This window comes from Lycorma delicatula, chromosome 4, assembly GCF_047948215.1.
Source record: "Lycorma delicatula isolate Av1 chromosome 4, ASM4794821v1, whole genome shotgun sequence".
Lineage (NCBI taxonomy): Eukaryota > Metazoa > Arthropoda > Insecta > Hemiptera > Fulgoridae > Lycorma > Lycorma delicatula.
This window is the reverse complement of record NC_134458.1, coordinates 131,536,182-131,558,380: the sequence shown is the minus strand read 5'-3', so window position 1 is coordinate 131,558,380 and position 22,199 is coordinate 131,536,182. Positions and strand designations below refer to the sequence as shown.

The window sequence follows — 22,199 nt, the reverse complement described above, 5'->3', positions numbered from 1 at the left end:
CATACTCAGCATCGTGTCCACCCAGGCAATGTAAACTGGAAATGGGATTCTCCCAAGAGCAGTAGAATTTTGTTAGGGACATATCCAGTCAAGGGTTCGACATAGATTACAAGACCTATCCAATGCTAGCCTGTGCAGCATGTGACTTTAGCTAACTTGCATAATCATTATGGCAGAATCATTCCACCGATGAGCAATCAGATCATACAACGTGACTGTGTCTAGGAAAATTCAATAAGCAGCTTGGGAGCTAAGTATTTCCTAGAGTGGCACAAAGAGAAGCTACTATCTGCAAACACAAGGCAACCCAGGCTATTGTACAATTAAATTTGTAGGCTCTCTGAATTTAGTACCTCTAATGCAACAGGGCTCTTGATAAACTCTTGATTAGATTTTAGATTTAGCCAAGATGTTTAGATTTACTTAATTTAAACTTAATGCTGCTGATGTAAATGTAGACTAGTATGTCAGAAGTTCATAATAAAATGAAATGAAATAGGTTCTTTCCACACAAAATTGATCCATTAGTTTCACAAAGCATATAAAAAAGGATTTTATTTTAAAAACAGATTTTCTATAAACGGGTCCAGAAATGTATTTTTATTCATTTTTCCTTGATTTTTTTTTTATATAAAGAAACTTTTACTTCCAAACAGAAATTTGGCATATATTTTAAACTTATATTCTTTATGAAATAAGTAATTATGTAAATTTCAAAATTGAGACCATTTTAACTTTTCAACTAATGAATTACTAATGCCAGGGAATAACTGTTTATTACTTAAAATTTTAAGCATTTTATTGTGAACAAAATGACACCTATTTTGACTTCACAAGAAGTCATAATAAAAAGGTTAATCTTGCTCAGAATTACGAAATAATTTTGTGCCAACTTTTATCTTCTCCACTACATGATAATATTAGTGAATACTATTCAAAAAGTTGATACTGCTCATTTACTAGTGAAATAGTAATGTTTAACTAAAAGTCTCACATATAAATTTAGTCTTTATTGAAAAATAAAATATTAGTTATTAAATATATCAAAAGTTTCACAATTTATATTTAATTATAATTGAAAAACAAAATTTACATTTCTGTAAAAATAAATAAGTTAGAGATTTTGAACTTTATCTTTTTATTTTTTGTACTGCAATCAATTCTGGAGACTTTTGAATTTTTTAAACAAGGTACAACATGGATGTAAACATTTTAAAAACCTTTTTTCAGTTAATTACACTTATTTAATTGTAATTAACATTTCAGAAGAAGAACAAGAGCAAGAAAAAGAAATTCAAGAAAGAATTGATAATGAATATGAAAATGATTATAATGATGATGATGATGATGATGATGATGATGATGAAGAGCAAAGTCCATGGGTAAACTTACCAGATTTAATAATAGAAAAAGTATATGACTATTTATCAATGAGAGAACGATATTATGCATCAATGGTTTGTCAATCATGGAATCGTGCATTTTATTTATCATATTCCTGGGCAACTTTTGTTTTTGATGAAACTACATTAACAAGAAGGAGATTTAATTATTACTCTGGTTGGCAGGTAATTAAATAGATCTTATATTAATTTTCTTAATATAGCATTAATTTTTCCCATAAAAATAATCTTAAAAATTCTACAATATCAGTCACATTTTACACAAAGAAAATTTAATGTAATGTTGTTACAAAAAATAATAAATTAATTTTAATCTGTTTTTCGAGTAAATGGTTAATAAATCAAAACATTATTTCTACAAATGTATAAATCTATTAAAGAAGAATGCTTTGCTTTTATCATAAACCTTAGGATGTAGTTTTTTTTCTAAATTAAGAGTAATTTGAAATTCTTGTTGGTGAATTAATAATTTTATATATCCTCATAAAATTATTAGTTTGGTTCAATTGTTATTTTATAAAAATTATTTTTAATCATTATAAGATACATCTTGATTTAGGAATTTTACTGCAAATGTTATAAAAGAGGCTTGTCTTAAAAGAGTTGTATCTTATAAATTACTTGATGGAAAAAACTGAATTATATAATCTTGCATTTTGTCTTTTTTGTGTAATTCATGAAGCTTCAATTCATTTAAAAATCCTTTAGGAACACTTTTTAGAATTATAATTAGAATTATAAATAGAATTATGTTTAGAATTATAATTTAACACCAATTTTTGTATTATCTTTTAAAAACATTATGTAACAATGAAACTGCACTGTTGAAAAATCAGGCAAAAAAGGAAATTTTTTACATGTAATTTTAGGAAGTAGGTTTTTTATTCTTAAAAGATTTTTAAATCAAGTGAAGCATTCATGAATAATAGAACAAAAAGCTATTTTGGCACTCAGTAAAGGTAATCTGAAAATTACTTATTTGTATATTACTAATATAGTATATAGAGAGTTTAATGTTTTCAATTAATTGCATGTTGAACAAAGATTTGTAAAGGAAAGAGGAATCCTATTAAAACTGGTGTTAATTTCAGTTGGGTATTAGAAGAGTGTACATACAGCATTCTAACAGCACAACAGAGTAGAGAGAAATACATTTGTCTTATGCTGGTGTCTTCTATAGTTGTTACTAATTCTTTATTTTTATCTTTTTAAATTTTATATTACTTATTTCTGGTTAATTATTTATTCATCACATAAGTTCAAAGCTTGCACATAAGAATTTTTAACACATGAAAAATGCCTTACCTGAATGGGATTCCTTCCAACCCAGGTCCATTTGGATGAAAGGCTAAGATGCTACAGATTCACCACAGAGGTATAAATTATTAGTTTGTGTTCTTTCACTTCTTTGAAATAAAATTATTTTATTATTTTTTCCTCATTGGGTTTAATAAAATGTAATATAAATACAGTAAGTCTAAATTTCATAGGCATAGTTGATTGATGTGCAGTAGTTAACTTTGGTTACCTCGGGATATGGGTTGGTATTGGATGAATGGGTGTAGTGGAAATAAATAGAATGCAAGGGGTAATAAACCATTAAACGATATAAGACAATGTTTAGTCAGTCCCATGTTCAATCTTAAAACAATCTTAGTCCTCTCTGGTGCTGCAACTGTATAAGTTCCTTTATCTGCAACTGCAATACCCTTTCAACCTTGACAAATACTAAGCTAATAAAACCTTATACTTAATGATCACTGAAAATAGTAAAGGACTGGCTTTTTACATCCTAACATAAATTCAGCAGAAGACTGCCAAACTACTTAAAAAAATCATTTTTATTATACTATTAAAACTTTACAATTTCAATTTTAATAACTTCTTGTGCTCTAAAAATTAAAAGATTTATGTGATCAAAATAAACTTTTTACCTAATTCATTTAAAAAAAAGGTTTGCGCAGTTCTGTACAAAATGACCAACTTTTCATTTATTTAATTTGGAAGTGAATGATTCGAATCAATCGATTAAATATTATTACAAAAAAAAATAGAATTAAATTTACGTTAAATAAAATAATATTAAATAAGTTTAAAAATTCTCTTTTTAACAATAATGGGCTTCCTGCAGGGAGTGATGTGAGGTTAGAGTGATGAAGTACATGAGCACCTCGTGGGAGGCTAGACCAATCATCACTATCAACTAGTAACAAATGGGGTGGCCCTGGGGCACGGTTTTGGGAGGTGCAATGGGGTATATCTCAAAAAAATTATATCAATATCTCAATATCTCTGCAAAAATTGTCCGATTTTCAAAATTCAAACAGGGTATTTGTTAGTAGGTTATTAGTTAGAGTAGGCTAACTTTTGCATGTATCAAGAACACTCTCAATCTAACAGATCGCAGTTATTTATATATATACAAAGTTTGTCTGTTATACCAGGGAATGTTTTAAAGCCATTGATTGAGGCCCTATCTCCATTGAAGATTAAGATATTAAAAATATTCATTACTTCTTCGTCCCTAAGTAGGATGAACTTATGAACTGAAGATATTTGAAAACAGGGTGAAAAACTGCATTAAGTACACCTATTGATGCTCGTGAGACAAAAATCATGTTTATTTACCATATTATCACAACCATGAGGATAATGTGCAGTCCAGGGCGTGGAGCTCTCTGGGTAGATGGGAATGGTGACTGAAGCAAGCTCTGCAGGTGTCCAGGGCACCGGTTCCCCTGGAAAATTGGAAATTGCAAGCAAAGCGGGTTCTGAGGCCATGGAGTGTAAGGCTCCCTTGGCCCTGGGGAGCCCCTGAGTTGGGTCTGGGATTTGCCTGTGCTGACCTGAGCTCTGAGGGTCCATGTTCTGGCTAGACGGGCCGGCTAGTAAAGTAATTAATAATGTATAGCTGTACAGCATACTGTATAAGAAAAAGTATTCTAAACTGGTCAAATTTTGCATGTCTGTATTTTTACAGATTTTGACGTTTCATGATCTGCCTCACTAATAAAAGATCATTACTAAATGTGTATTTACGTAGATTGATGTATACATATTTGTACACAGTGGCTTGTTTTTTTACTGATATCTCCAGAGTGGATTGACCGATTTTAACAAAATTGGCTTGATTAGTCAGTCAAGCCAAATTCTGTGTTCTGTATTTGGGCATCGTAAAGTTAATGTTTATATTTGTAAAAAAAAAAATCTATAGAATTAATAATGGATGGTCTTTTTATATACTAAAAATATAAATCTTACTTTTCTGAAATAAAAATTTGAATGGTTGGTAGAGAATGCTTTTGTTCTTTAGATTTATTTAACTGTTTTTTCTTCCCGACTCTGACGTGCAGTAGTAACATCTCGAGCTTTCAATCCAGGTCAGGCGTGGCATTTTTTTATACGCTACAAATTTCTATCCGACTAATGACCTTTTTGTCGCCCATAAAACTTAAAGGTTTTCTTTAACTCTAGCACTAAATACTGATATTTTAAAGATAAAAGTTCTTTTAAAACAAACATTTTAATAAATATTTAGAAATTTTAATTTTAATTTTTAAGATGTTTCAATTATAGAATAATTTACGCATTTGAAAAATTTAAACAAATTTGTTTCAAATTTTTATTTTATTTGAGCTTGGAATCTAATATCTCTTGCTTTTTATGCACATATAAATAACAAGTCATTTCCAAATTGAGGGGCAATTCATGTCTTCCGCCTACAACTTTACATTATTTTATAAAAGCCAGCAATTTCTTTTTTTGTAGTAAGAAGTGTATTAAACTTACATAGAAGCATTTAGTTAAAAGTGCTTTAATATTAAAAGTGCTTTCAATAATTTCGAAATTTTATCTGATGAATTTTTTTTTTTCAAAAACTAAGGCATCCGTTTGCGCCGTTTTCAGTATTGTGTTATTTCCTTGTTGCAGTGTATGTTTATCTAGGCAGTTTCATACGACCTTATTCTGTCTACATACAAAGATTGATGTAAGATATAACGTCATTTTAAGTGGTAATCAGTTCGCTAACGTTTATATATTTTCGAGTTTTCGAAATAACTATTTCAATATCACAGGTTTAGGATATATAACTAGATGATGGCGAGTAACGATCAAAGTTTCTGAATTTTAACTAGAAAGGTTGCCCCATTTTAATTTTATGTACAACTTTCAAATAAACTTTAAGCATTTTAAGGTTTACTGTTAATTATAAAATCTGCATTAACTACTGAGGAGCTAGGACTGCGCATGAAATAAAAATAATCCGATAAGAGTTGTTTTTGTCGTTTAAAATTAATTCGATCATTCATCCACAGTCACCGCGATCCTCTTCAGGAACTCGAACGATATTTCCATGCGTACCATGTTAGTTTGCGACATTTTCTTTTCAATTCATTACAGACATCTACGCGTAGGAAACGTCTTCCCATCGTCGTATTGTCAACATTCCTGGAATGAATAATCTGCGTTCGGCGTCTTTCCATCCGTCCCGTTGACGACGCATTAAATACCGTTCATCCTGAACGTGGTGTTTAGCAGAATGAATGGGTCGCAGTTCGCAGATCGAAGAATGTATGGGTCGTTCATAGCTATGTCCCGAGGCAAACTGAAGTGGCCTCCAATGAATTACCTCTGTCGCGATCAACTCGTATTTATATTGAATCTAAAAGATCGTTAACTACCTTTAATTAGTTGTTGTCCTGGACAATAGTCCTGGACGTACCTCGTTTTAACCATCTCATTAAAATGTAATTTTTAATTAATTTTATAAATTAAATTTGGTAAACGACCAATGAACAGAGTCGGAAGTCCTTAAAAAGAAATGCCAAGGGTGTAATACATCACATTCGTCATGATCTCGTTGAAACATTTTAAGTACAATTACAAGAAGTAACGAGTTCAAAGTAAAAAATTGGGTTCCATAAAACAAAAAGCTTCTACCAATGTGCAAATGTATTTTACAGGTGAGACAATTAGCTTTTGTAAATGAGAAAGATACATACATAAACACAAGCTCGTTTCAAGTATCCTTCTTCAGTGAAATTTACGCATTTTCATTTGAAAAAAAGTAGAATATGACTCCTGTTACTAAAAGTACTGACCACTTCACCAAAACAAGAGAAAATGACGCCGTCTTTTATACAAAGCATTTGTCTACTCAATCTCAGATGAAGATTTAAAAGTAATACATTTTCATCTCCAGATGAGTTTCAATTTAGCTATTTAAAACAAATAAAAATATAACTTCATTATATTTTATTTTAAAATATTTAATTTTAAAAAACTAAAAATTTTGTGCGATTCTTTTATAAATATAATCAAACTTAACTAACCTACGCTTGCTAATCAAGGTTAGCGAGCGTAGGTTAAGTCTTGTTAATTGTATTTTTAACGCTTATATTAACCCACCGGGTTGGTGTAGTGGTGAACGCGTCTTCCCAAATCAGCTGATTTGGAAGTCGAGAGTTCCAGCGTACAAGTCCTAGTAAAGTCAGTTATTTTTATATGGATTTGATTACTAGATCGTGGATACCGGTGTTGTTTGGTGGTTGGGTTTCAATTAACCACACATCTCTCAAGAATGGTAGAACTGAGACTGTACAAGACTACACTTGATTTACACTCATACATATCATCCTCTAAAGTAATATCTGAACGATAATTACCAGAGGCTAAACAGGAAAAAGAAGAAATGTAAGATAATGCTTATATTGGACATCTCTCAGGTACATTTGGAACACCCATGAATAAAATCGACGAGTAGAAATAAAAAAATGGGTTAGCAAGCGAAACGAGCATAAGGTAAGTCTGGTTAGATTATATTTATAATTTTTCTGTTAATACCCACTGATTTGGGAGAAAAGTTGAAAAAAAGTGGCCATCGGATTCAAAAGAGTACCGGTAATGTTTTTGGTAATTAATTCGAAAGATGACGTTCATTCAAAAGTCAATAATTTTGGCATATGTTGTTATGGTCATTTTTTAATCAAACATTAGTATTCAAATAACTTTAATATTCAAATAATTTTACATAATCTATTCTAATGGAAATTACAGATACAGCATCAAAAAAAGCGTCAATAAGAAGCCTTTCACCCAGTACACTCACTAAAAATTTCGTAATTCAGTACTATACAAGTTCAATATGTAATATTTTTGTACAAAATAAGTGGCTATTGTATACATTATTGATTCAGCCTACCAAGCGGCCAATTTAATTTTTTAAGGATAATTAGACTAGGGTAGCGAGCGTTAGATTATGTTCGCTGATATCGTACTAAATTCAGAAACCAATTTAATTTCTTTTTTTTAATTTAATCGCAGTTTCATTCAATCTATCAGTAACTTACTGAGTAACTCAGTCGACACAAATTTAAAACCAATTACTCTTGCCTCTATTTTTTTAATTTTAAAATCTTTGTAACTCAAGAACTTCAATAAAACGATACTACCAAGATTAGTGACTTTCAAAAATATGCATCTTTCTAAATTATTATCTTGTTCTTTACTATATTTTTTTTATAATCTGACAATAAAGAACAATTTTTCCATTTTTTAGATTTTTAATTTGTCCCTCAATTTGAGAATGATTCATACATATAAAGAAGGGTCCAAAATAATGTACTCACTATTTGCTAGTCTATATCTCCTGACAATTTCTGGCACTGAGAGAGGGTTATGGTATGTGTTCGAAATGACCACCAGCAGCTTCTATATAACGCTCACGGCGCTGAACTGCACAGCGAACTGTGCAGTAGTAGCGAGGCTGTTAGTGTATCTGGCGCAATGGCAGCATATGACTACGACTTTTTCACGTAGCTCGTCGATTGTTGCTGGTTTTTGTCGATACACGTCATCCTTGACGGTCCCCCGTAGGTATCAAGTCCAGAGGTGTCAAATCAAGAGACTGAGGTGGGTACTACACAGTACCTCCTCGACCCAACCACCGTCCGGGTAGAGCTTTATCGAGGTGCAACCTGATATATCGATGGTAGTGAGGCTGGGCTCGCGTCTTATTGCACGTAAAAGTTCATCACCATACAGGTTTTGGATGGCAGGCAAAATCCTTGTCTGAGCCATATCAAGATACACGCTTCACCAGTTACGGTACCCTCGAAGAAGAAGGGACCAATCAAACCACGCACTCATAGACCACATCATACGGCAACCCCCGGTAGATTCACTGCCCTGTCTACATGAGCGTGAGGATTTTCAGTAGACACAATTGTGGCGGTTCACAGTACCGTTAAGTTTGAATTGCGCCTCGTCACTCCACACAAACTTCCCTATAAATTCCTCATCCTCGCCAACCATGTGTTGAAACCATTCACAGTACTCCACCCTTCGATCTGGGTCGTCCTCACATTCATCGCGTGTAGCAGTCTTGGAATGTACACTTTTCACACTTCAGAATGTGTCTTACGTTGACCAGCTCACCCCACATTCGCGCGCTCCCTGGTTCACCGATTTTTGCAACACCACAGCACTGAATGCCGGACTTGTAGTTGTTCGTGGTCGGCCGGATCTTTTCTTATGCACTTCTTTAACAATTCCGTCGGCTTCGAATTTATCGCGAATTCGGGCAATTATTCGACTTGTTGGTAACGGTGTTTCCAGTACCACTTCAGTACAGCCTTGCGTTCAACAAACGATAAGTTAACCTCAGCCATTGTTGCTACTCAACTATCTTCTGCTGCACTGGCTAATATAACTGGCCGTTCCACCAACAACCACCCCGTGCATACGCGGCATATATTGCCAGCTACGCCCACCACAATAAATTTAATACCTTACACTACACTACACATTAGAGATTAGCGAGTGTAAGGCTTTTTGTTATTATTATTTAATTACAAACAGCGAGTACATTTATTTGGACTCTGTACATATATATTTATTACATATATGTGTGTGTTATTTGAGTGAACAATAGATTGCAACTAGTTTTATCAGTATTTTAATATATTTCAGTTAAAAATTAATGAAGGATGTGCAGGTTTCTTAAAGTATGATGAATCTTGATTTTAACTACATTCCACAGTTTCTACTTTGATCTTTTGTGGTGTATCTGGGGTTGGATTTGTGGGTGAAAATGTGGTTTCAGTTACAGCATCAAGGTGTGAATAATGGGCTTAGTTGGCCCATTATGGTAGGAGCTTTACAACTGATCTAGAAATCAGCAGATTATAAGTATTGTAAACATGGTGTTATACTGCCACATTTTTATTATAATTCTTATAAGAATCTGTTTAATACAAACAAAAAATATCTTAGTGAATAAAACCAATACCTTGAAAAACACATATTGAGATATAGCTTCCTTGTTTTTGTAATATAAAAAGTCAATTATAGCTTTATTTTTAATAAGCCTATTAAACAAAATTTCAACTTCAAGATTTTATTTATTAATAAATTCCTTATTTGTGATGTAATATAAATGCAATCACTAGTGGAGCAGTAGCAGGTCTGCCTCTCATCTGGGGGTTCCAGGTTTAACTCCCCAGTCAACACGGTATTTTTACCTGCTACAAAATTCATTATCAACTATAGTAACTATTATTGATAATAGTTAAAAATTAATTATTTATATATACAGCCTGGTTCTATATTTCTTCCTTTATCATGAGAAAATAACTGAAATACAAATCAATTTGTTCTAAATTAATTATTATCATAACAAAGTACTTTTATTAATGATGCTTCCTTTCACTTTATTCAGAGAATATCAGAACATTGTTCTATGAAAAACAAAAATTTTAGTGTTGCTAAAAAGCTTTATTTTACAAAGATCACATGAGTACAGTAATTTTTGAAAAAGTCCTTAAAACAACAACCAGGAATTAGTAGACACTAATTAATTTCACATGTCAAGACTAATCTCGAATTCCTTAGAGAAATTAAATATATAAATTAACAGTTTTAACTGAATGTACTTGTTTTTGCAGTACATATTAGATCATCTGAGGACACAACAGTGCTTATCAACAGTGGGTCGTAACTTAAGAGTTTTACTTTTTAAACCAATGACTAATTTCTACAATCTTTATGAATTTATGAATATGATATCATATTATATGGAATTACAAGGTACAGATAATTGGACTATAGCTGGTGTGGGAGGAAATATACATACACTCCAGTATGTATTTCCATGTAGCATGCAAGCTCGAGATGAATCAGAACGTGCAAGATTATATGGAACAGGAGGTAAAACATTATATACTCAACTTTTTTTTATAGTTGTTCTTACTTTATATTAAATATTACTCCTTTCAATACTTATAAAAGCCGTTGCTTTTATATGTATTTGAATGCTAGACTGTGGATACCGGTGTTCTTTGGAGGTTGGGTTTCAGTTAACCACATGTCTCAGGAGTGGTTGACCTGAGTTTGTTCCAGACAACATGATTACTGGTACATTTACACACACTGCACTACATCTGCAGCTACATCAGGCCTGGCAAGCCGGTAGCAGTAATTGCATTTACCTACATATAGACACTACTTTGACAATAAATTGGGAATAATTATATTTATGGTTAAATTTTTATTACTTCTTGATTAATTTTTAATAATTTCTTTTACAGCTTCTTTATTACACCATATGTATTTAAATTTTTATTCAGATTTGGGACCATTCAGTAATATAGTTGATTTTGGTGCAATACCACAAAAAATATATCAATCTAATTCACTCCAGACTCACATTTACTGTATAGGTATGTTCACACATATGAATAATTGGGCTTACACATTTAATCATGCTAATCACATGTTTATATGATCAAAAATGCTCTAGAAGAAGAAATTAGTGAAGAGGAAGAAAAATAAATTTTATAATGTTTGTAGATGGTATGGTTTTTTTAAGAGGTGAAGCATACAATATTCACTATAAGCATAGAAACATTAAAAAACAAAAAAATGAAGTAGTAAACAATTAAGAGTACACAAATGAAAGAAGTGACCAAGGAAAATAGAGCAGAAATTTACATATGATCTTAACAGATGATACACAAATTAAAAGGAATGGGCAAGGGAACATTTAAAAGAAAAAAGCAGCTATTATGTAAGATAAAATTAGACTGAGGAAGCGTCTTGTGAAGGAGTGAACTTCTGCATGGATCTGCAACATGAACACTAAGAAAAAGATAAAGAAAGGCTGGCATTATTTGACATTTGCACATAGAGGAGATTAAATGGACAGACAGGAAAAATGAACACGTAATGAGGAAAGTGAAGCAAACAAAGTTTAATCAAAACAATTCAGAATGATTAAGACTTATTGAGAGAGAAGGGTTGAATAAAATAGTGCTAGAAGCTTCAATAGAAGGTAAAAAAAAAAAAAGGGCAGAAAAGAGTAAAAATACCTGAAAGGGAATGGGAGTTATCAGGATCTTAAAAATTTAGTTGGAAATTGGGAGAATGAACACAGGACTTGCCTCATAGCTGATAATCATGATTAACCATCATATACTTGGCACACATTTTCAAGTTCATATACATCTACAATCATAACTGAAACCCTTCAATGGGAAAATGGCTGAATGGTTTATTAATGTAGCTGAATACCTACCACTCTATCATCAGATAGCTCTTTAGCAACTGGAGGAAAAGCAATCTACTTCGACACATACTTAATCTGACCTGTGTGGAATTATTGATCATTAATGTGTTGTGTTACAAGATAGGCAGGGATTCTGGCAGGATGGATGCCCACTGCCTGAGGGGAATATAAAGTATTCCTATGGGTGAGGTCTGTTCTTCCATTTTGCTAAATTATTCAGTACCTTCATCCATCTCTTCACATATTCAATGATTTTAGTGGATTATAACTAGATGCTTATTAAATTTGTGTTAGGGATGAGATCCATTTGAATTGCTATATCTTACGTGTAGGTCTTGATTTGTAGGAGGCAGCTCTGCCAGGGACTCCCATCTAGTGACTTTACAAGTTCTAACTGGACCTCATTTTAATTAATTGAACTTTTAATCTTTCCTAAGAAAGACAGTTATGCTTAAGAGACAGAATAGTCTTAAATTTTTGACAAATAATATCAAAAGATTTGATGTGAATATTTCATCAAAATTCACAATCAATGTCTATAATGGTAATGATAAGAAACATGTACATAATTTGAACAATAGCATTTGTGTTTAGATAACAGACCCATTATTTATCCATAAAAATCCTACAGTGGAAACAGACCATATCAAAAAATTAAGGATTTTTAAACGAATGCTCCTTAAAATGAATTATAATGTGTAATACTGATTTTTTCCTCATGGTAAAACTTTCTGATTTTATTGATTTAGCAAAATATTTTATTTAATATTTATTCTACGAGTGTGGTATTAAAATGTATGATAAAATTAAGCATAATTTAAGTAAACCTTATTTTAAAGGAATTTAATAACTTTAATTGTAAACCTAACATAACACACTTCAGATAGAAGAGTTTTTATATGAAAGAGTATGCCATTTTTATTTGAAATTTTACTGTTTACTGTAAAGAAAATGTCATATAAAAAACTAATCAGTTTTTATTTTATAACAATTTAGTTGAAATGAATATTACCTGAAATAATTTTTATGATTTCATTTTTAGGTAAACTACTAGCAGCACTGAAAAGATTAATGACAAATTTAAGCCCATCATTGCGCCATCTTGAGTTGATTGATTTAATGCTGGATAGTTCTGAAGCATTACATCTTCTAGATCAAGTCTGCTATGATTGTGTAAATACCCTGGAGAAGCTTGTTCTTATCAATACTACAAAATATATATGTCCTTTGATTCATGTTGGCACATTTCTCTGCCTAAAGGTTAGCAAAAAACAAATTTTTTTTCTTGATATCCCAACATAAGCTTGAAGCTTGTACATGGGATATGGAAATGGTACTCAAACCCAGAACCTCCTGATGAAAGGCCCAGACACTACCACTCCACCATGGCGGTGGAGTCGCACTGCCAATTAATATGAATAATTTAATCATATTTTCCTTGTCCTTCTCCTTTTCCTTTTTCATAAATGACTGTCCTATTTTTACTTAAAAATAATTATATTATTAAAAACAATAATACCCAAACAATAATTTTTAAACGTTTCTGGTAGAAAACTCAAATAACATAAATGTTTTCAGCTTGTTAAATGAATGTTAAGACTATAGCCTAATATGTCAAGGACCAAATTATTTATATGACACTTGAAAGCTGATTATATTAGTATACGATTAATTCATATTATATTCTGGAAGTCTCTAAATAGATTCAGACTTCTGCATCTGAAAATATCTAATGAATGATAAAACAGAAAATAAAAGATTTATAATAAATCTGGAATGCAAAAAATAAAATGTGGTAAACAAACTGAAAAAAAAAAATTATGTATATATAATCAAACTAAGGTTTAAACAAACATTAACAGGAGCTTTAAAACAGAAAAAAAGATTATGCAGATTGTATTAAAAATCTAACAACTTTTTTCTAAAATGGAAGTTATTGCAAATTAATAATAACATTTGTTATTAAATGTTAGGAAATTGCACATATTAAAAAAATAACAATGAGAATATAATAAATGAACAATTGAAATTTGACAATAATAGCTAATCAGAAAACTATAAATTTAACAATTCATTTCAAGTTTAAATCAAATTAAACCAACAAAAATAATTCTAAATCTTTACCTGTAGTTCTCACTCAGTTTTTCTCTTTCCTGTAATTTAAAATTAATAATTTTTAATATTCTTTAATAAATATATCTCTTATCATGAAATTCCAACTGTAATGAAAGTACTTGCTTTTATAAATAAAAATTAAAAGACTGTTATGATGAGTCATTATTGAAAAAAATTTAAAAATTATTTTTAAGAGTTTCTCTACTGTTGGGATACTATATCATCAAACTACTCATTGGCAATAGGTTTTAAGTGAATAAGTGTTTAAGCAGTATGATTAGATACTGTGTTGATACAATACATCATAAAAGTAACCTAATGTACATTGAAAGAATAGTATTGTAAATAACGATATCAAAACTCAGTGGTTAAGATTCAATTTAACTTTAAATCAAACATTAAAAATTGCTTTTTAATCTATGTAGTGAAGTAATAATGCCTGATTTTTTTCAGGCAAACAAATTTTACACTTATGAAGAATTTATTTACATTTATACCCAAAAGAAAATTTGCTCAACATAATTTCATTTTAATATTAACTTATATAAAATTTAATCTTTAATGAAGTGAATGCAGTAGATTAAATTCCATACCTCTCTGAGGTATAATTGCAGAGATAATAAAATGTTTTTAACACAAAAAAAATTAGATTTGGCAGATTTATTTTAAAAAACTGATAAATAATGGTTAAAAATTTGAAAAGATCTGGTCATGAGTTTTGAGAGTTACAATTTGCCAAAGTACAGCCATGTGAATCAAACATTCTAGAACCTATTTTTCATATTAACCAACAAATGATTAATTTTAAAAAAATTAAGCAAACAAAAAAAATGAATTTAACAAAAGTTTTAAGAAATCAATATGACAATCTATGTCTTATATGCTTATCCTCAACCTTAACTGCAACAAATAATAAAATACATAGCATTTTTCTTCATTCCTCTCATTTTCTCCACTCTTTCCTCTTAATATTCATTATTTTTTAGTTCTAGTGTAAAATACATGCACTTCATAAAGTAGCAGTAAGAAAACCTTTTTTTTTATTATTGTTTATAATAACTAATTCAGCTAGTGAAATTTTTCAGTTTCTGCAATTAATTTTTCTCATTGTTTTTTTATTTCATCAGTGCATTCTAAGAAATGAATGCACCTTCCAATTTTATTTATCAACTTATATATACTAAAATACTTTTAATTAATTCTGTCTCTGAACAGGCTGTAACCCCCTATTACAATTTGGAAGACAATCCTGCCCAGTTTCAGAATGATAATTTCTGATACATATGGTAATAAAAAATGTAATAAAGATTAATACATTTTTTTAATGTCTCCTTAAGACACAAAACTTAAAACCCAATTTTTTTAGATTACTTTTTGACTGTTATGTATACTTTCCCGCTATAGTTACAGCAGCATATATCAGTACAGCCAAGAAAGTAAAAATTATTTTTTTAATGGATTCAGAGATTCTTTTGTTTTCTCTAATTTAATTAAACCATGTATGTAGCAGTTTATTAAATCAAATCAATTTTTATACTAGCAGCGGTAATCATTTATAATAAATTAGAAATTTACTTTTAATTTATGTAATATGTTTCAGACTTTAGCAATAAGTCCACAAAATTTAGGAGATGATGTAGTTTATTTATTAAGTGAAACAAGACTGAAAAATTTAGATATCATACAGAATCGATATACACCACTAGATATTCCTCCAGTTAATCCAAAAACCTGGAGAGATTGTCGTAAAAAAAATAATAAATTAGCTGTACATTTAAAAGTTGAATCTAAAAGAGATCGTCAGTTGCTATGGCAAGAAGAGGCTCCTGTACATACTGTTATATACTCATCTCCAGAATGTAAGGTACGTATATATCATCATAAGTGTATTTCAAATGAACATTTAAGACATAAAATGTCCAATTCACTGATCAGCATGATGAAAATAAAGTTAAACTTTTGCAGATGTACTGATATCTTTGTGCTGTGGTATCAATTCACAATAAAATTCATTTAAAACATACATTCGTGACATAAAATAAAGCATGCATTTAATTTATTTTTGTATTTCATATAAATATATAAATTAACTCGCACATCTTTTTTCAGATGAAAACTATTTCAGTTTTTTACAAATCCAAAAATTTTGGGAAAGTAGGAAATTATTACTATCTTAAAACTAAACAAAATAAGTTTATACAGTAAGAAACTAAAAATGCACATAAAAAAACAATCAGAAGTACCTAAAATTTAAACTGACTGCACTAGATACTACATTGAAGATACCAGATGAAACATATTTACACACTGATAACAAATATTATGAGGTAAACCTCATTTAATTGGCTGTCATGTTCTATTTTGTGCTAAGTATGGTAATTCTTAGCTGACAAATAGTTCAAATCTGACACCAGATAGAATCACCAATCAAACCCATGTTCAGGTCTTCTCCTCAACTAGGCATTTCAATTCAAATATGATCTCTGTATTGATACATACACCATACACCATACTTTCATACACCATCTGTATGAAAGTGGTAGGATCAGTTATTCAATTTTTTAAACTAAAAGAGATAGCACCAATATAAATCATTATGTCTCAAAAGCAATTACCTTGTAGCAGTGTGAAAATAAGGTGTCGTGAATTTAATGAGAATCAAGTTCCCTCAAACAAGCATTTTGTCCCTCCCCCCCAAAAAAACGGATTTGGATGACAATAACCATTAACTTCAATATTGGAAAGAAAAAATTCATTTATCCCAGTCTGATCATGATTATTACTAAATGCAAATAATTACTAGGAATGAAATTATAGTCACTGTATCAATCTATTCTGTGAAAGGATCCCAAATTGCAGCCTCTAAAGATGCAGACAAAAATTAAGTTAAAAGTTGACATCATTATAGCATAAGAATTAGATACAGAAAATTCAACTTAAACAAAACAAAATTAAAAACAAGTACTTCAAAAGTTGGAACACCTATGTATATTGCTAGTTTAAAAATTTTTGTATAACTGGGTTCATCCTCAATAAATGCTTTACCAGCTTTGGATGCACAATTTTACTTCCTACCTACTCACAGTACTTTGATTAACAATCATTGGCATTCTCTTTCTCTGTTGTTAAAATTCAATTACTGCACATTAATCTAGATGCACTGACATAGCAGGCATACTAAACTCCATAATAATGTCAACTGACAGAAGATGAGAGGGTGTGAGTAAATGAGTATTGTAATGTTAATAATAGGGGAATGAAACCAGATGATGGCAGCACCTTTTTGTTCTCCCATTATGTTTCAGTGTGCATTAATTTCAGCCCTCCTCATAAGTTACACTACAGGAATATTTTACCTGCAAGTATAAGAAAAAATCGGTTTCTAATATATCATCAACACTGAGATAATTTGTAACTGATGGAAGGGTTGCATTTTGTTAAATAAAGCTACATTTTAATTTTGTTTATTTATGAAACATATTATCAATTTAATAACAACACATCTCAATAAAAATGTTAAACCTTCTTTATTACGCATGCAAGTAGTAAAGTTTTATGAACTGATCTTTTACAGTTGCAAGCAGAAACAATCAGCAGATGTGTAGACTTATATGGACCAGATTTAGAAGTGTTTGGTCATTTGGGTCTGCCCAGATATTATCAACCAGAATCATTTGATGAACGTCATGATCTTTCTTTATTGCTTTTGTGTCAAATGTGTCCAAATCTTCGCACATTAGTAAGTAATATTTTTACTTACTACTTTATTATTTATCTTACAGTTTATTGATGTACAGTATTATCTCCATGCTTTCATAATTAGCAACAGCCTATAAATCCTAAAATGTTTTTATCCTGAGGAAATGAAACTACTTTCAAAAGTGTTTTCACCTTCAATGGAGAAAGAAATTTATAGAAGCCAATGAAGAAATTGTTACTTTAGAACACATATCCTAGTCTTTTTTATGGCTGTGAAATGTAAGCACCTGAGGTACAAGAGGGACCCTAATCACAGTTACTCTCTGTGTGAAGGAAGTCACTTGTAGGGCTGAATATCTTCTGCATCACGATATGCAACCTTAAATTTTGGCTCACCTCATTCTTTACTTTTGCTGGCAAGCAAGGCATGAATTGCTTATTTTTAAGACTAGCTGCATCATTTTAGAGAGGGGCTTGTAACTTATCACAGGTCACTTTTAATTTTATAGTTACGGCATTACAGCACTTCATTCAATGAAAGAAAAAACAATAAAATTTATTATTAAAATACGTATCTTTAACTCAGAATAGCTATCTGGAAGAATGTTGTAAAGCACATAAATAAATGTGATATATGATACCGTGCATAAATGTACGCGAAATATTTTATGCTGTAAAAACGAGATATGTGGTGTAAGGGAAGAGATTTGGTAGGCGCCTCCCTGTATTGATGATGAATAGGGTGAAGTGTGACGTGGAAAGACTCTTCCCTTGCGCCGAACGAAGAATAGTTGGCCCTTCAGTTTTTTAGAGAAGATATACTGTTGAAGTTATCATGGCAATAAATAGGCTGGGGAATGTGAAAAGTCTGGGGCCGGATGGAATCCCAGCCAAGGTGCTAAAGGACCTATCGCTAGGGTACCATGGTCCATAGTAGACATTTTCAATAAATAACTGGAAGGAGGGACATTCCCAGCCTGTTGGAAGGAAGGACAGCTTGTCTTCCTTCCCAAAGGTGGTGCTGATGACATGGCCAGAGGGTTTAGACCATTATATGCCTCCTTAATAATTTGGTTAAAGTTGCTGAGGTAGTTGATGCCAAGAATCAAGAATTCAAGCTGTATCATGAGTGGTACACTGGGCTAAGGAGGTTAGACAAGACACGTGGTGGACGAGGGGTATTCCTGTTTTGGTGTTCTTGGACATCTGGAATGTGTTTGGTTCCTTGTCTTGGGACGTTATAATGTCTGCCCTGGTAAATAAGAGCATTAGTAATTACCTGATTAAGCAAGTCTGTGATTATTTAAATGAAAGATAGATCAAGACTGAGACTTTGGAAGGGTGTTTCAGTTTCCAGATGTTTGGGGGAGTCCCACAGAGTTCAGTTTGGGCCCCTCCTTTGACAACATATTGGGCGTTCGGTTGCCGCAGCATACGCAGTCAATTGCTTATGTGGATGATTTATGACTAGTGGCAGGATGGAGCAGGAGATCCTGTACAGGAGCAATGCTGCGCTTGATTTGATCTATGTATGGTTGAGAGACCACAGTCTGGAACTTGCTGTTGATATGTTTCCTTAACAGGGAAACATAGAGTTGATCCCATCAGGTTGGTGGTCAGGAATCACTGCATACAAGAAAGCCTTAAGGTAAAGTACCTTGGTGTGGGCACTTGCAACGCAGTAACATAAACGTTGAGCCATTATATCGGCGGTTTCTTCCATTGTTATATGCAGTTGGTATATGAACCAAGTCAGAGAGAATTCATCGAAGAGCCTTGTTAGGTGTGGTGGCAGCATATAGGATGGCTTTTTATGATGTTTTTAGATGAACAGCCCTAATCAGGAGAGCCGGCATGCCGATAGTGGGCTGGTTCCGATGATTGTGATAACTCCAAGGGAGATTAGGATAGGGGATACAAATGGAAAGACCCGATATCAGTGGGGGGAATCCAGTAATGGAGTACCCCCGTTAGAGTGGGCAATAAAGAATGAAAAGATCCAACCAGGGGCTGACCTGCCATGCTGGACGGGGGAGGCTTACAGTAAAGGACACTCCCCTGGGCTGAGTTTTACTTAACTATGTCTCGTCTGGAAGAGTAGGAGGAAAAAAAAGGTGTCACTAGAAGGTTAAAATATTTTCAGATTTTGGACGGCTTGGCATGCTGACATAGAACAATATATTAAGCTCAGTGAAGAATGTAACTTTACTTTCAAAAAGTACTTTACTCTTATTTTTCTCTGGGTTGCCTACAATCGTTACATTTACGTTACCTAACATATATACATACAAATAAGATGGACTATTTTTCTATATTACAGTCTTTACAATTAAAGAAAAATGATGTTATATTATAATAATTGCAATGTATTAAAAGTAGTATTTAAATATTCTTTTGACTTGCAGCATTTAGTATAAAGGTTAACTTGTATTTATTTCAGAAAACAAATAACACCTCTGACTGTGGTGGCAGCAAAGAGAACAAAATAATGCAAAACTTAAGATTTTCTTTTAAAAAAGTTTTTATGTCAACAAATCCAAAGTTTTAAAGAGGCACAGTTGAAATCAAAATATTGAGGCATGAAAAAAAATCAAAATATTGTGTAATAAACATTACGTTATTGGAAGGGGGATTTAGGAAAACCCAGTTTACACAGTAACTGATTTTAACTGATTTAACTTACAAGGTCTATTCAGAAAACTGGACTTTTTTAATTATGTGCCAATGGAGATATTTAGTGATATGCAGTTGGTATCACTGTTCTGCATAACCTTCTTCGTAACCACAAGTTCTTGGGTTGTTGATATCTCGTTTAGTTTTCATGTTGGTTATTTGAATGCAATGTGCTGCAATTTTGCTAAGTGTTAGCTGTGCAATTTTCAGAAGCAACGATACAACATAAAATCTTGCATGAAACTAGGGAAAATTTTCACAGAAACATTTCAACTTTTGAAACAAGCTTACAGAGATGATGCTCCGGGTTTTACACAATGTTATGAATGGTTTTAACATGATGGTTTCACGAAGTGGTCATCAGTCAATTGAAGATGACCCTTGACCAGCAAGACCTTCGACTTCCACTGATCACACCCACTTTCAGAAAATCAATGTCCTGGTATGTACAAATCTCCGACTGACCATCAGAGAAACTGCAGAAGAGCTTAGCACCCATCATGCCTTGACATTTTGACTGAAAAATTGAACATGCTTTGAGTTGCAGCAATGTTTGTTCCTAGCAGAAAGAACATCAAGTGGATAATTGTCTACACTTGAACAAGCCAATGACGATTAAACATTCATACAAAGGATCATAACAGGAGAGGAAAGCTGGGTTTACAGCTACAACATTGAGGCAAAAGTTCAATAATCAAAGAATCACTACTAACACTAACATGTTACATTTAAATAATAACACTAAAACTAAATGAGATATCAACAATCCAAGAACGTGTGTCTACAGATGAGATTATGTTGAACAAATGCTGTCAACTGCACGTCACTATATCTCTGTTGGCGCATAATTAAAATTGTTTGGTTAGTTTCTGAAGAGAACTCATATAGCCTTGTTCTGCAGCCAGCAGATAAGAAATGAATAGTTGATTCACAAGCATTCCCACCAAATACCAAAGATGCACTGGCAATCACTGCCAGTGGATGAAAGACCTAATAGGATCAAACATACAAACGTACAATACAACATACAGAACCAATAACAGCAAATAAAGGATCTAGAATAAGGAAAGAAAAGGAGTAAATGGTGATAAAAAACCTACTTACCATAGCAGATTAATACCAGTTTATATTCTTGCCAGGGCCCATATATAATGTAAGATTCATATACGAGGTAGACGAGGTAGGTTTGAGTCAGGTATTTATAAATAATTTTTAAATTTAACAATTTACAAAAAATAAGCCTTTTTAGTTTTAAGTAATAAATTTAACTGAAAAAGTTTCTCCATTATTTTTGGAGCATAAGACAATTTTTTTTTTACAAATAAATTTTTAGTTAGATAAGATAAATAAAATTAAAAAAATGTTGTATAATACATTCAACAACGTATATTAAATTAATGAGGTAAATTGGGTTCTGCAATCACAATAGTAAAAAAAAAATAAGTTAATAGAAAAACATTTTTTTTTTCTATCATTTAAAGTTAAAAGTTAAAAACAAATGTTGAAAGTAACTTTGTTGCCATAATAGTATGAAGCATGTTAGTCACTATCAATTACATCCCCATTTAGTGGTCATTCTGTTTATTCCTGATGAAATAAATACATATTAAGCGACGAAAAATTAAATAAAAGCGACGATTACCTCTTCACTAAGATGAAGGTCTGGCTGACTCTCTAGTTGTTTGAAACGAGTTCATGCCTGTAGTTCAATTATTGGCTGAATATTTTGGCAGCAGAATTTTTTA

General features: G+C 31.7%; 1 protein-coding gene across 2 annotated transcripts in view; it reads left to right on the top strand.

Annotated features, from left to right (window-relative positions):
- LOC142323877 (uncharacterized) overlaps positions 1–22,199 on the top strand; it is a 50,683-nt gene that overhangs the window by 25,008 nt on the left and 3,476 nt on the right. The window contains exons 2-6 of one of the 2 annotated variants that reach the window (XM_075364184.1): positions 1,267–1,568; positions 10,349–10,610; positions 13,010–13,140; positions 15,683–15,946; positions 17,657–17,821. In XM_075364184.1, coding sequence (XP_075220299.1) covers positions 1,267–1,568; positions 10,349–10,610; positions 13,010–13,140; positions 15,683–15,946; positions 17,657–17,821 — 1,124 coding nt within the window. Of the gene's footprint in view, positions 1–1,266; positions 1,569–10,348; positions 10,611–13,009; positions 13,228–15,682; positions 15,947–17,656; positions 17,822–22,199 lie in introns of both variants that reach the window. The other variant, XM_075364183.1, reaches the window with a different exon arrangement.